The 14,098-nt window shown below is 41.3% G+C and overlaps 1 protein-coding gene and 1 long non-coding RNA gene across 3 annotated transcripts in view; both read right to left on the reverse strand.

Moving 5' to 3' along the window:
• Positions 1–14,098, reverse strand: part of LOC139355633 (uncharacterized) — a 107,756-nt gene that overhangs the window by 42,548 nt on the left and 51,110 nt on the right. The window lies entirely within an intron of this gene.
• LOC105475013 (U1 small nuclear ribonucleoprotein C-like) lies at positions 4,208–4,935 on the reverse strand. Its single transcript, XM_071067498.1, has one exon. The coding sequence runs from the start codon at positions 4,907–4,909 to the stop codon at positions 4,430–4,432; it is 480 nt and encodes a 159-aa protein (XP_070923599.1). The 5' UTR covers positions 4,910–4,935; the 3' UTR covers positions 4,208–4,429.

A 14,098-nucleotide genomic window follows, 5' to 3' on the forward strand; every position in this document is an offset into this window, starting at 1 on the left:
CCCAGATTGAAACACTCCATTATAGGCAAGGGAGCCGCGGTGGTTTCATCAGCTGGAACATAATAAAGGAGGGCCAGCTGTGTGATCCAGCGTGAGGTGTCTCCTGATGCTCAAAAGGAAGCTTGCTCATGCAGACTCTTCCCACATTGTGTCTTGAGCTCAACAGAACTCATTTCATGGGGAGGAGGAAACTAAGCTTCATTCATGACTGTATAACATTTATTCAGTTGTTCTTGATGTTATGGAGAAAAAGTCCCATCCGATTTTAATTTCAATTCTGCCACTTTCTAGCTATGTGAACTTTGGAAGCGTATTTTACTTGTAAAGGCCTACTTGTCTATTCATGTTTACCGGAAGCATTAGAGGTATTGTGTGAGCAGCACTTTGTACAATGGTTGTCACATAGTAAGAAGTCAAACCGGCACCAAAACTTGAATTTCTTTATCTGTAATATAACCATTAAAATCTTTCAAAAACTTAAGGATAAAGTCCATAGTTAGAGCTGTGGATTTTGTTAATCTACTTACGTTCTCGTGTGTTCAAGTGATTATAATTTGGAATATTAGATCAGGCTGCTGTAAGTAGGTTCAGGCTGTATTTCAAGGATTTTTTATACTATCCTTAAAACCATTAGAAGTATGTTATCCCCCTCCCCCTTTACAGATTAGAGAGCTGAGGCTTAAGAGATAAGGCAAATTGCACAAATTTGCATAGCTTTTACATGGCCAGAGTAATTTTAATTAGGTCTGATGCTCAGTCCATACACCTGCAACTGCACTTGTTTTCCTCTTGGGGCGAAGATTGCTTTAGCTGAAATTGATCTTCAATTTATTGCATTTGAACAAACCATCAGACATGTAAATTTAAGCCATTTCTCAGCCAGTAAGCTATAGAGAAAGGGCATCAGGCTGAGAGTTAGAGACATCCAAAAATCAAGCTGATATTTATGTAAGCTTTATGCGAGATATGTGTGTAAGCAGCCTACTTCTCAATGACCCTATGTGTAAAATGAGAACAATATCCATCTTGGATTTGAAAGGATCTAATTAGACCTAGCAGATGTGTTTTAACATAAGTGTTTCAAAGATGAAAAGAAAGGAGATGCTCTTCCTTTCCTTCCCCTCCCCTCCTTTTATGGATTCATTGTTAGTATATTGACTTGTTAGATTAAGGGTAAAATACATGGTTGATAACTGAAATCCTTTTTACCTTTCTCACCTTCCCAGTGTCTGCGGGAGCCAGAAGGCAGGCATAGACCTCCTGGTTTGGAGAGTGTAGCTCTCTAAGTGTGTGTACTGTCTTTCCTTCCTGATGCTCCAACCAGCCCTAACTAGTCCCCATTTCAGAAGCTCATAGGAGATGGTTGTAGCCTCATGAGTCTGAAAGGAATGTTGGAAGCAGGAAGCAGGAAGAGGGTTTAAGTTCAGCAGACATGTATTAAGGACCCTACTATTCTCATAAGAAAACCACAGTTTAGCCTAGCTGACAGGCATGTAGGTAACTGTGGCAACTCAATGCCAAGAGATGTAGAATTCCTTAGAAGTGTTACTGTGGGCTTATGTAAACCAAAAAGGTTAGGACAGGCATTTGATCATGGCTCAGATACTCAGATACTCAAGATAAACTGGCACAACTGGTCTCCTACCTATTCTTAACTTCCGGTGAGCTTTATTCTTTAGTTCTCAGGATCTATTCTACCTCCTAAGGCCATCTTAAAGTTAAGAACAGATATGGAAGTCTGTTCTTTTGCCAGAATTCCATTTAGTATCCTGCTGAGGCATTGAATTAGTGGCCATTAGGTTCAAGATAATGTTTAATGGACACCCTTGTTAACTATGCAGAATATAGCTCCAAAACAATTGTTGATTCACAGTTACTCTTGGGTACCAGTTTAAGCTTGCTGACTCCAGCAAAAATGGTTTTATAACAGTCTTAGGATGAGTCCACAGGCCCAGCAACTCTCCAGTCAGATGCCTTGTTCTTCTAGTCCTCTGAATATCTGCACATGTTTTGGCTTTGTACAAATCCTTTACCCACAGTGTCCAATTAAGCGGCCCCTTAACTTTCAGGTTTCAACTGAAGAATCACCTTCCCTGATAAACCTTCCCTATGCCCCAATGCACCTTGCAGGTGGGTGGGTATTTGAAGGATTTCAGACTATACTGTGACTGTTCAGTTACTTGTGTGTCTGCTCCTCTTGTATAGACTGAACACCTTAAAGGAAGGTCATATTCATGTCCTCAAGTCCTTATTCACAGCAGGGGCTCAATTGCTGCTTAATGAAAGATGAATGATCCTGAGAAACTGGTTTGAAGCGCTTTGATCTAGAGTCAAACTTATCCCAGCCTACTTCCCCAAAGGTTTGCAGCCTGAGTCACTCAATCCTGAGGCGTCACCAGCATCATTTTTATGCCTAGTGTGGGAGAGTGGAAAAAAACGTCAAGGTGTCGGAAGACTTTGGTTCGGCTTGTGATTCACCAACAGGCTACTAAGAGCCATGGTTTTATCATTCCTGAATTTCATCCTCATCTGAGGAACATGCTACTGTGCATTGGAAAAACTGATGTGAGTGTCAGAGTTGAGTATGAAGAATATTTAGGGTGGCTGGCACATAGCCTGTGACATAGAAGGCACTGCATAAACAGCTCAAATTTGAATTCAAAGACAGGCTAGGATCCCATTAGTAATGTTATAAGCTTTTTATATAGACATGAGGGTGTGTTTCTATTTTATTGTGAAAGGAATTAATTTTCATAATTAAGACATCTTTGGCAAAAATTTAATGGCATGATGTGTGCAGTGCTAAGAACTTACTAGATTGCAAAATAGCTTCTGTTAGATGCTTATGTTGGGGATTAACCCAAATATGCCACATGAATAATCTCTAAATTGTCACAGTATCATAAAGCAATTAACCCATTTTTACAGGTCAGGTGTCAGATTCAGAAAGATTAAGGGTTTTGTTCCAGGCAATACAGCCAGTACATGAGAGGTGAGGCTGATGCTAATCATGTTTTTCCCAGAGCACTTTTTCTCCTCATCGATTCAGCACAAGTCCGTGGGTCACAAGAGCTTTGAAAGATACCTTTTATCTTAACTCTGTAGCTTGAAAAAGAACTACAGAAGCTATGAGTAAACAGCCCAAATTATTTTCCTAGGCAGGACAGGATCATCCTAGACCTTAGGATCTTAGGTAAGTCTTATACTGAGAAAACTAAGGATAAAGGCTCACATCCACACTGACCACTGACCTGTTCTAGGCAATGGGATGTCACTCTTATGTCCTCTCAAAGTTTTGTTGGCCTATCATATGCCATTTCAGCAAAGGAAGTGCCAAGTGCTGTCCCTCCCAACCCAAGCCTAATGTCGGAGCAATTGGTGCATGTTTCACTTCAGGCAGATGTGACCCCATCTGTCCCACTCCTTTCTAAACATTCCTTTTCTTCAAGTTGTCTGCAGTTCCCTCATCCTGGTCCCTATGTAGTCACGAAAGAGGCTCTATATTCATTTTTCCCATCACAAAGAAGTACATCCAGTTGACTTTAAAGCTGGCCCCAAGGATCCCTGAGCCTAAAGACCTGACCATGTCGACCTGGGTGATTCCAAGAAGGGAAGTGTAAGATTCAACTCTCCACTGCTAATTTTGCCACAGGAAACCAATATATCCAATTTGTCTGGATAAAGGATACTTTGGAAAATTTACATCAAAACAAAATTTTCAAAATCCACTGGATGTCAGCATTTTTACAAGCACTTTGTGTAAACATAGTTAGGAAATAGCTGTGCAAATCCTTCCTCTGCAACCAGAGTTTGTCTATGATGCAGTCAGTACAGAAAGAAGAGCCATGTTCATATCATGGAGTACACCTGCTTCTTTCTCCCGAGTCTCAATTTTGGAAATAAACCAGGTTCTACCAACCTGTGCTGGTAATATATAAGAACCTTGACATAAAACTGAAAGCATTTTTCCTCACATCTCTAAACATTTCCCCTTGGACACAAAACTGGTTCAGAAGGAGCAGGGTGGTTTATGCCTGTTTCATCCCTAATCTTTCACTTTAACACTGAGATATCAGGAAGCAAACATGAAGCAACATGGAGGACAGCCCTGGGTGCCATCTCTGGGCCACTTGTGGGGCTAGAAACAGCCATGGTGAGTATCCACAGAGGGATGAATGCCTGCTGCCTGTCAAGATTTTTTTTTTTTTTTTGAAAGAGTTGACAATTTTATTTTCACATTTCCCAATATAAATGAAAACTGCATCTTTTTTGTCCCACTTCTCCCCTCCAAAACTATTCTCTCTTTGATAGGACAGGGGAGCAAGTCTTCCCTATGCTGTTTAGAAAACTCAGTATCACAGCAGCATGATCTCCTGGTGAAGCAGAACAGGTAATATAAAACTGATACAATGAAGCCTCCCCTCTATCCTTATCTGTCTGGTCGAGTCATTCCGGGCCGAGTGGGCACCATCATGGGACGGGCAGGAGGTCTCATCATTGGGGGCCCAGGCATCATTGGCATGTGGCCTCCCATGGGCGGACTCATTCCAGGAGCAGGTCCCACTGGCATCATCCCAGGAGGAGGAGGGCCCATCATTGGCATCATGGGAGGGCCCCCCATGTGGGGTGCTGGCATCATACCAGGGCAAGGAGGACCCGGAAGGCTGGGGGGAGGTGGTATCATCGCCCCTGCAGGAGGAGGAGCAGAGAATGGAGTAGGAGGTATCTTTCCTTGTTGAAATGCAGCCGTTGTTTTGTCAATCAGGCTCTGAGCCTGCTCTTCCATCCATTTCTGATAATAGTCTTTCACATTCTCTTTGTGTTTCCTTCCACTGCAGTGTGTCTTTCTCACAGATGGAGAGTCATGGGTGAGGTATGTATCACAGTAGTCACAATAAAACTTGGGCATGTTGCTCTGCAGGCCGTTGGCCACTCCGTTACCTCCTGTCAAGATTTTAACATTCATAATGGGTACTTGAGCTAGATCCACAGCCATCTTGATTGTCCCAGACTTGATCTCCACGAGAACATTCAACGGGTGACTACCCAAATCCTTTCACGTCGGGAAAGATCATTTTTCATCCTGTCACATCACTTATTTGGCTTGATAGAACTTAGGTGAGAACAAACCAATTCTTCAATTGGGTCAAAAAAATCCAAGCTTGTTAGATAGTCCTTGAATCCTGTCCTCTTTTCCCATCACCTTTATTACTTGGCTAAATAGGTCCTAGGTTAGAACAAACCATTTCTTCATAGGAGCTCTGGTTTTGTTGTAGGATTGAAGGAGACATTTTTAGTGTGTGTAACAGCTTTGAGAGTGAAACCTGGAGCAAATCTCATGGGCTTCTCCACAGGGCACATTCTAGAGCTCAGAAGTATAAAGAGAATTCCTTAAGATACCACTTAATACCAGTTACACCTGTGCTTGGAGTGCCTGCTGCACTGACTATAAATAAAAAGCAGCACATAGGAGTGTAAAGACTAGGCAACATGTGACATGCCTTGTGCACACTGCTTTGTGGCTATTAAGCCTTTAGAGAAACTATGGAATTTTTCTAGATACGGTATCTACACATACCAGTTGAAAGTCAGAAAATCCTTAGTGGTATCTCAGTTGATTCATCTTCCCATTGGTCTCATGGGATACACAAGGCCTCTCTCTCTAACATCCCCTTTCCTAACAGTTCTGTTTAAGTTTCAGAAAATAGACCCAAGATGAGGAAAATTCTTACTTTCCCACCTCAAGCCCTGGAATACTCTTCCTATCCAAGGCTCACTCTTGTTAATACAGTTCAACTTATTTTTACAGTACTCCCTAAACACCTGCTTTCCATGACTCAAAGTCTTAATGTTCTAAATGTTAATGGGGGAGGGAATTCTGGACCACTTCTATAAACAAAGTCATTTCTGTACTTCTAGTTTTTAAAGAAACTGGTTTGATCAAAGCACCCTGAGAACATTAGTGCCAACATTCAGATTCTAACAGAAGACTTCATTCATTCTGGGCATGCATTTTACCTGCCATGCACCTGAGCTCCTGCGTCTTTGAATTCAGAATGACTAGAATGTGTGAATATATACACACAGGCATTCCTGTAACTCTTCTACTCCCCTTGTTATTAGCTCATACTTAGAAATCCCTCAATATATGATGTTCAGAGTCAAGGATATCCATTCCAGGGAATAGAAGGCCACACTAGAGGAAGCAGATGATATTGTCTAAAGTTCATGAAAGTTATAGATTTATACATTAAAGAGAAATGGGAACTTCACAGTTTATCTAAGATGAATGTACCATCTGCTACTTCTAGAATGATGAAGGATTTCACAGAAAAAATGTTTCTGGGAATCAGTAATTTTTTTTTTCTAGGCCAGAGACTACTCATTCCTGTATTTCTACTTTTTGCCTTCAGGTCAACCTACCTGCATGTTAGTGTGCACAAAACCTCAATTATGTAGTGATTTCATACAGCCAATGGAACTTTCCTTGTTGTCTTGAAAGTAGTGGGATTTTTCAACAGGTCACCCCATATACAACCTCTAACCAGAACTAGAAAAGGTGGTATCAGCTCAAGCTGGCTCTTGGCTTCACTTTATTTTAACCAAGAGGTTGCCATCAGGTCTCTGTAGGAATCATCCCATATTTATGTCTTAGTTCATTTAATGTTGCTATAAAGGACTACCTGAGGCCAGGTAATGTAGGAAGGAAAATAGATATGAAAAGAACAGAAATTGATTGCTGGCAAGATGGCCAAATAGGAAGGAATAGCTTGTCTATAGCTCCCAGCGAGACTGATTCAGAAAGCAGGTGATTTCTACATTTCCAACTGAGGTACCTGGTTCATCTCACTGGGACTGATTGGACTGTGGGTGCAGCTCATGGAGGGTGAGCCTAAGCAGGGTGGGGCGTCATCTTACCCGGGAAGTGCAAGGGGTTGGGGAATTCCCTGCCCTAGCCAAGGGAAGTCAGGAGGGACTGTGAATGGTACACTCCAGCCCAGATACTGTGCTTTCCCCATGGTCTTCACAACCCGCACACCAGGAGATTCCCTCCAGTGCCTATACCACCAGGGTCCTGGGGTTTCAAGCACAAAACTGGGCAGCCATTTGGGCAGACACCGAGCTAGCTGCAGGAGTTTTTTTGTTCCCCACCCCCCCGCCCACCCCATACCCCAGTGGTACCTGCAACACCAGTGAGACAGAATCGTTTACTCCCCTGGAAAGGGGGCTGAAGCCAGGGGGCCAAGTGGTCCTGCTCAGTGGGTCCCACCCTCACGGAGCCCAGCAAGTTAAGATCCACTGGCTTTAAATTCTCTCTGCCAGCACAGCAGTCTGAGGTCAACCTGGGATGCTCGAGCTTGGTGGAGGGAGGGGCATCCACCATTGCTGAGGCTTGAGTATGTGGTTTCACCCTCAGTGTAAACAAAGTCACCAGGAAGTTCGAACTGGGTGGAGCTCACCACAGCTCAGCAAGGCCGCCATGGCCAGACTGCCTCTCTAGATTCCTCCTCTCTGGGCTGGGCATCTCTGAAACACAAGGCAGCAGCCCCAGTCAGGGGCTTATAGATAAAACCCCCCATATCTCCCTGGGACAGAGCACCTGGGTGAAGGTACGGCTGTGGGTGCAGCTTCAGCAGACTTCAACATCCCTGTCTGATGGCTCTGAAGAGAGAAGCAGATCTCCCAGCACAGCATTCAGCTCTGCTAAGGGTCATACTGTCTCTTCAAGTGGGTCCCTGACACCCATGTCTCCTGACTGGGAGATACCTCCCAGTAGGGGCTGACAGACACCTCATACAGGAGAGCTCTGGCTGGCATCTAGTGGGTGCCACTCTGGGATGAAGCTTCCAGAGGAAGGAACAGGCAGCAATCTTTGCTGTTCTGCAGCCTCTGCTGGTCATACCTAGGCAAACAGGGTCTGGTGTGAACCTCCAGCAAACTCCAGCAGACCTGCAGCAGAGGGTCCTGACTGTTAGAAGGAAAACTAAAAGAGAAAGGAATAGTATCAACATCAATAAAAAGGATGTCCACTCAGAGGCCCCATCAGAACATCACCAACATCAAACACCAAAGGTAGATAAATCCACGAAGATGGGGAGAAACCAGGGCAAAAAGTCTGAAAATTCCAAAAACCAGAATGCCACTTCTCCTCCAAAGGATCACAACTGCTTGCTAGCAAGGGAACAAAACTGGATGGAGAATGAATTTGATGAAATGACAGAAGTAGGCTTCAGAAAGTGGGTAACTACTGAGCTAAAGGAACATGTCCTAACCTAATGCAAGGAAGCTAAGAACCTTGAAAAAAGGTTAGATGAATTGCTAACTAGAATAACCAGTTTGGAAAAGAACATAACCTGATGGAGCTGAAAAACACAGCATGGGAACTTGTGAAGCATACACAAGTATCAACAGCCAAATCGATCAAGCAGAAGAAAGGATATCAGGACTGAAAATCAACTTAATGAAATAAAGCATGAAGACAAGATTAGAGAAAAAAGAATGAAAAGGAACAAAAGTCCAAGAAATATGGGACTATATGAAAAGACCAAACCTACATTTGATTGGTGTACCTGAAAGTGACAGGGAGAATGGAACCAAGTTGGAAAACACTCTTCAGGATATTAAGGAGAACTTCCCCAACCTAGCAAGACAGGCCAACATTCAAATTCAGGAAATACAGAGACCACCACAAAGATACTCCTTGAGAAGAGCAACCCCAAGACACAATCAGATTCACCAAGGCTGATATGAAGAAAAAAATGTTAAGGGCAGCCAGAGAGAAAGTCTGGTTACCCACAAAGGGAAGCCCATCAGAATAACAGTGGATCTCTGCAGAAACCCTACAAGCTGGAAAAGAGTGGGGGCCAATATTCAACATTCTTAAAGAATTTCAACCCAGAATTTCATATCCAACCAAACTAAGCTTCATAAGTGAAGGAGAAATAAAATCCTTTAGACAAACAAATGCTGAGAGATTTTGTCACTACCAGGCCTGCCTTGCAAGAGCTCCTAAAGGAAGCACTAAACATGGAAAGGAACAAGTGGTACCAGCCACTGCAAAAACATACCAAATTGTAAAGGCCATTGACATTATGAAGGTTAAACTGCATCGACTAACAGGCAAAAAAGCCAGCTAACATCATAATGACAGGATCAAATTCACACATAACAATATTAACCTTAAATGTAAACTGGCTAAATGCCCCAATTAAAACACACAGACTGGCAAATTGGATGGAGACAAGACCCATCAGTGTGCTGTGTTGAGGAGACTCACATCATGTGCAAAGACACACATAGGCTCAAAATAAAGGGATGGAGGAATATTTACCAAGTAAATGGAAAAAAAAAAGCAGGGGTTGCAGTCCTAGTCTCTGATAAAACAGACTTGAAACCAACAAAAATCAAGAGACAAAGGCATTACATAATGGTATAGGGATCAATGCAACAAGAACAACTCACTTTGGGAGGCCAAGGCAGGGGGATCACGAGGCCAGGAGATAGATACCATCCTGGCTAACACAGTGAAACCCCATCTCTACTAAAAATACCATGCTGGGCATGGCGGCAGGTGCCTGTAGTCCCAGTTACTTGGGAGGCTTAGGCAGGAGAATGGCGTGAAGCCAGGAGGCAGAGCTTGAAGTGAGCTGAGATCTCACCATTGCACTCCAGCCTGAGTAACAGAACAAGACTCCATCTCAAAAAAAATAAAATTTAAAAAATATATAAACACAAACAAGAGCTAACTATCCTAAATATATATGCATCTAACACAGGAGCACCCAGATTCATAAAGCAAGTTCTTAAACACCTACAAAGATACTTAGACTCCCATACAATAATAGTGTGAGACTTTAATAGCCCACTGTCAATATTAGATCAATGGAGACAGAAAATTAGCAAACCTACTCAGGACTTGAACTCAGCTCTGGACCAAGCAGACCTAATAGACATCTACAGAACTCTCCACCCCAAATCAACAGAATATACATTCTTCTCACAGCACCACATCGTACTTATTCTAAAATTGACCACATAATTGGAAGTAAGACACTTCAGCAAATGCAAAAGAACACAAATCATGACAAACCACAGTGCAATCAAATTAGAACTCAGGATTAAGAAATTCACTCAAAACGGCACAACTGCATGGAAACTGAACAACCTGTTCCTGAATGACTACTGGGTACATAACAAAATTTAGGCAGAAATAAATAAGTTCTTTGAAACCGATGAGAACAAAGACACAACATACCAGAATCTCTGGGACACATTTAAAGCAGTGAATAGAGGGAAATTTATAGCACTAAATGCCCACAAGAGAAAGCAGGAAAGATCTAAAATTGACACTAACATCAAAATTGAAAGAGCTAAAGAAGCAAGAGCAAACAAATTCAAAAGCCAGCAGAAGACAAGAAATAAACAAGATCAGAGAAGAACTGAAGGAGATAGAGACACGAAAATCCCTTTTAAAAAAAATAAATCCAGGAGCGAGTTTTTTGAAAAGATCAACAAAATAGACTGCTAGCCAGACTAATAAAAAAAGAAGAATAGATGCAATAAAAAATGATAAAGGAGATATCACCACTGATCCCATAGACATACAAGTTATCATCAGAAAATACTATAAACACCTCTATGCAAATAAACTAGAAAATCTAGAAGAAATGGATAAATTCCTGGACACATGCACCCTCCCAATTCTAAACCAGGAAGAAGTCGAATCCCTGAATAGATCAATAACAAGCTCCGAAACTGAGGCAATAATAGCCTGCCAACCAGAAAAAGTCCAGGACCAAACAGATTCACAGCTGAATTCTAGCAGAGGTTCAAGGAGGAGCTGGTACCATTCCTTCTGAAACTATTCCAATCGATAGAAAAAGAGGGAATCCTCCCTAACTCATTTTATGAGGCCAGCATCATCCTGATACCAAAACCTGGCAGAGGCACAACAAAAAAAGAAAATTTCAGGCTAATATCCCTGATAAACATCGATGCAAAAATCCTCAATAAAATACTGGCAAACCAAATCCAGCAGTACATCAAAAAGCTAATCTACCACGATCAAGTCGGCTTTGTCCCTGGGATGCAAGGCTGTTTCTACATACACAAATCAATAGACATAATCTATCACATAAAAAGAACCAATGACAAAAACCGCATGATTAGCTCAATAGATGCAGAAAAGGCCTTTGACAAAATTCAACAGCCCTGCATGCTAAAAACTCTCAAACTAGGTATTGATGGAATGTATCTCAAAATAAGACCTATTTATGATAAACCCACAGCCAGTATCATACTGAATGGGCAAAAACTGGAAGCATTCCCTTTGAAAACCAGCACAAGACAAGGATGCCCTCTCTCACCACTCCTATTCAACATAGTACTGGAAGTTCTGGCCAGGGCAATCAGGCAGAAGAAAGAAATAAAGGGTATTAAAATAGGAAAAGAGGAAGTCAAATTGTCTGTCTGTAGATGACATGATTGTATCTTTAGAAAACCCCATCATCTTGGCCCAAAATCTCCTTAAGCTGATAAGCAACTTCAACAAAGTCTCAGGATACAAAATCAATGTACAAAAATCACAAACATTCCTATACACCATTAACAGACAAATAGAGCCAAATCATGAGTGAATTCCCATTCACAACTGCTACAAAGAGAATAAAATACCTACGAATACAACTTACAAGGTATGTGAAGGACCTCTTCAAGGAGAGCAACAAACCACTTCTCAAGGAAATAAGAACACAAATGGAAGAACTTCCCATGCTCATGGATAGGAAGAATCAGTATCATGAAAATGGCCATACTGCCCAAAGTAATTTATAGATTCAATGCTATCCCCATCAAGCTACCATTGACTTTCTTCACAGAATTAGAAAAAAACTACTTTAAATTTCATATGGAACCAAAAAGAGCCCGCATAGCCAAGACAATCCTAAGTTAAAAGAACAAAGCTGGAGGTATCACCCTACCTGACTTCAAACTATACCACAAGGCTACAGTAACCAAAACAGCATGGTACTAGTACCAAAACAGATATAGACCAATGGAACAGAACAGAGGCCTTGGAAATACCACATATCTACAACCATCTGATCTTTGACAAACCTGAAAAAAACAAGCAATGGGAAAAGGATTCCCTATTTAATAAATGGTGTTGGGAAAACTGGCTGGCCATATGCACAAAACAAACTGTACCCCTTCCTCACACCTTATACAAAAATTAACTCAAGATAGATTAAAGGCTTAAACATAAGACCTAAAACCTAAAAATCCTACAAGAAAACCTAGGCAATACCATTCAGGATATAGGCATGGGCAAAGATTTCATGACTAACACACCAAAAGCAATGGCAACAAAAGCCAAAATTGACAAATGGGATCTAATTAAACTAAAGAGTTTCTGCACAGCAAAAGAAACTATCATCAGAGTGAACAGGCAACCTACAGAGTGGGAGAAAACCTTTGCAATCTATCCATTTGACAAAGGGCTAATATCCAGAATCTACAAAGAACTTAAATTTACAAGAAAAAAGCAAACAACCCCATCAAAAACTGGGTGAAGGATATAAACAGACACTTCTCAAAAGATGACATTTGTGCAGCCAACAAACATGAAAAAAAGATCATCACTGGTCATCAGAGAAATGCAAATCAAAACCACAATGAGATATCATCTCACACCAGTTAGAATGGTGATCATTAGAAAGTCAGGAAACAACAGATGCTGGAAAGGATGTGGAGAAATAGGAATGATTTTAACACTGTTGGTGGAAGTGTAAATTAATTCAGTCATTGTGAACCAGTGTGGCAATTCCTCAAGGATCTAGAATTAGAAATGCCATTTGACCCAGCAATCCCATTACTGGGTATATACCCAAAGGATTATAAATCATTCTACTATAAAGACACATGCACATGTATGTTTATTGTGGCACTATTCACAATAGCAGACTTGCAACCAACCCAAATGCCCATCAATGATATATTGGATAAAGAAAATGTGGCACATATATACCACAGAATACTATGCAGCCATAAAAAAGGATGCATTCATGTCCTTTTCAGGGACATGGATGAAGCTGAAAACCATCATTCTCAGCAAACCAACACAAAAACAGAAAAGCAAACACTGCATGTTCTCACTCATAAGTGGGAATTGAACAATGCGAACACATGGAAACAGGGAGGGGAACATCACACACTGGGGCCTGTCAGGGGGGCAGGGGATTAGAGAAGGGATAGCATTAGAAGAAATACCTAATGTAGATGACGGGTTGATGGGTACAGCAAACCACCATGGCATGTGTATACCTATGTAACAAATCTGTACAGTCTACACCTGTACCACAGAACTTTATATATATCTGTATATCTATATATAGATATAGAGAGCATGCTTTTTCTTTCTCCCTTTATCCATAAGTAAATATGCACACATATGTAAAAGCATAAAGATATTTTTGAAAATGTAAAAAAAATTGTGGGCATACTCTAGCCTAAAAGATGCACTGTTGGAGTATCTGAAGAGAGAAGAGGCAGGAAACACTGAAATATTGGCCAGTTTTTCCATATTTGAAGATAACTGAAAGTCAACATACAAAGAATTAACCTCAGAAGCACCAAATATGCATCTTAAGCACACAGGAATAAGTTAACTGAATCAATAAAATGAATCGTATTTAGAGACTTAAAGTCCTTCTTACACAATAGTCAAATAACTAGTTTAGTGTATCAATTGAACATCCCATGGCAGATGATATTTTGGTTCTATTAACCAACAAGACCAAGCAGACAATCCTGCTATTTCCCTGGCAAGTAGCAAAGATAAACCCACCACTTATGAGTAACACAGGTTTATAAGCTTTCTGTGGAAGGTAAGTTGTCTTTCCAGGGACTAAGAGCGTATGTCTTCCTTCAACCTTTAACATCACTCCACAGCCTTCAGTTTTATAAATCCCTTCCTTTAACGGAATCTGTAGGTTGCAGAACTATCTTATTAACCCTTTGGTTGAAGTGAGTCACAATATGGGGTTTTAAACTGCTTGTTGTCTGGCTAGAAGTCTTAGACCACTGTCCACACAGCTACCCT

This window comes from Macaca nemestrina, chromosome 8 (genome assembly GCF_043159975.1).
Source record: "Macaca nemestrina isolate mMacNem1 chromosome 8, mMacNem.hap1, whole genome shotgun sequence".
Lineage (NCBI taxonomy): Eukaryota > Metazoa > Chordata > Mammalia > Primates > Cercopithecidae > Macaca > Macaca nemestrina.

Coding starts and splice junctions, on each gene's coding strand:
- LOC105475013 (XM_071067498.1), bottom strand. CDS start 4,909: ATGCCCAAGTTTTATTGTGACTACTGTGATACATACCTCACCCATGAC.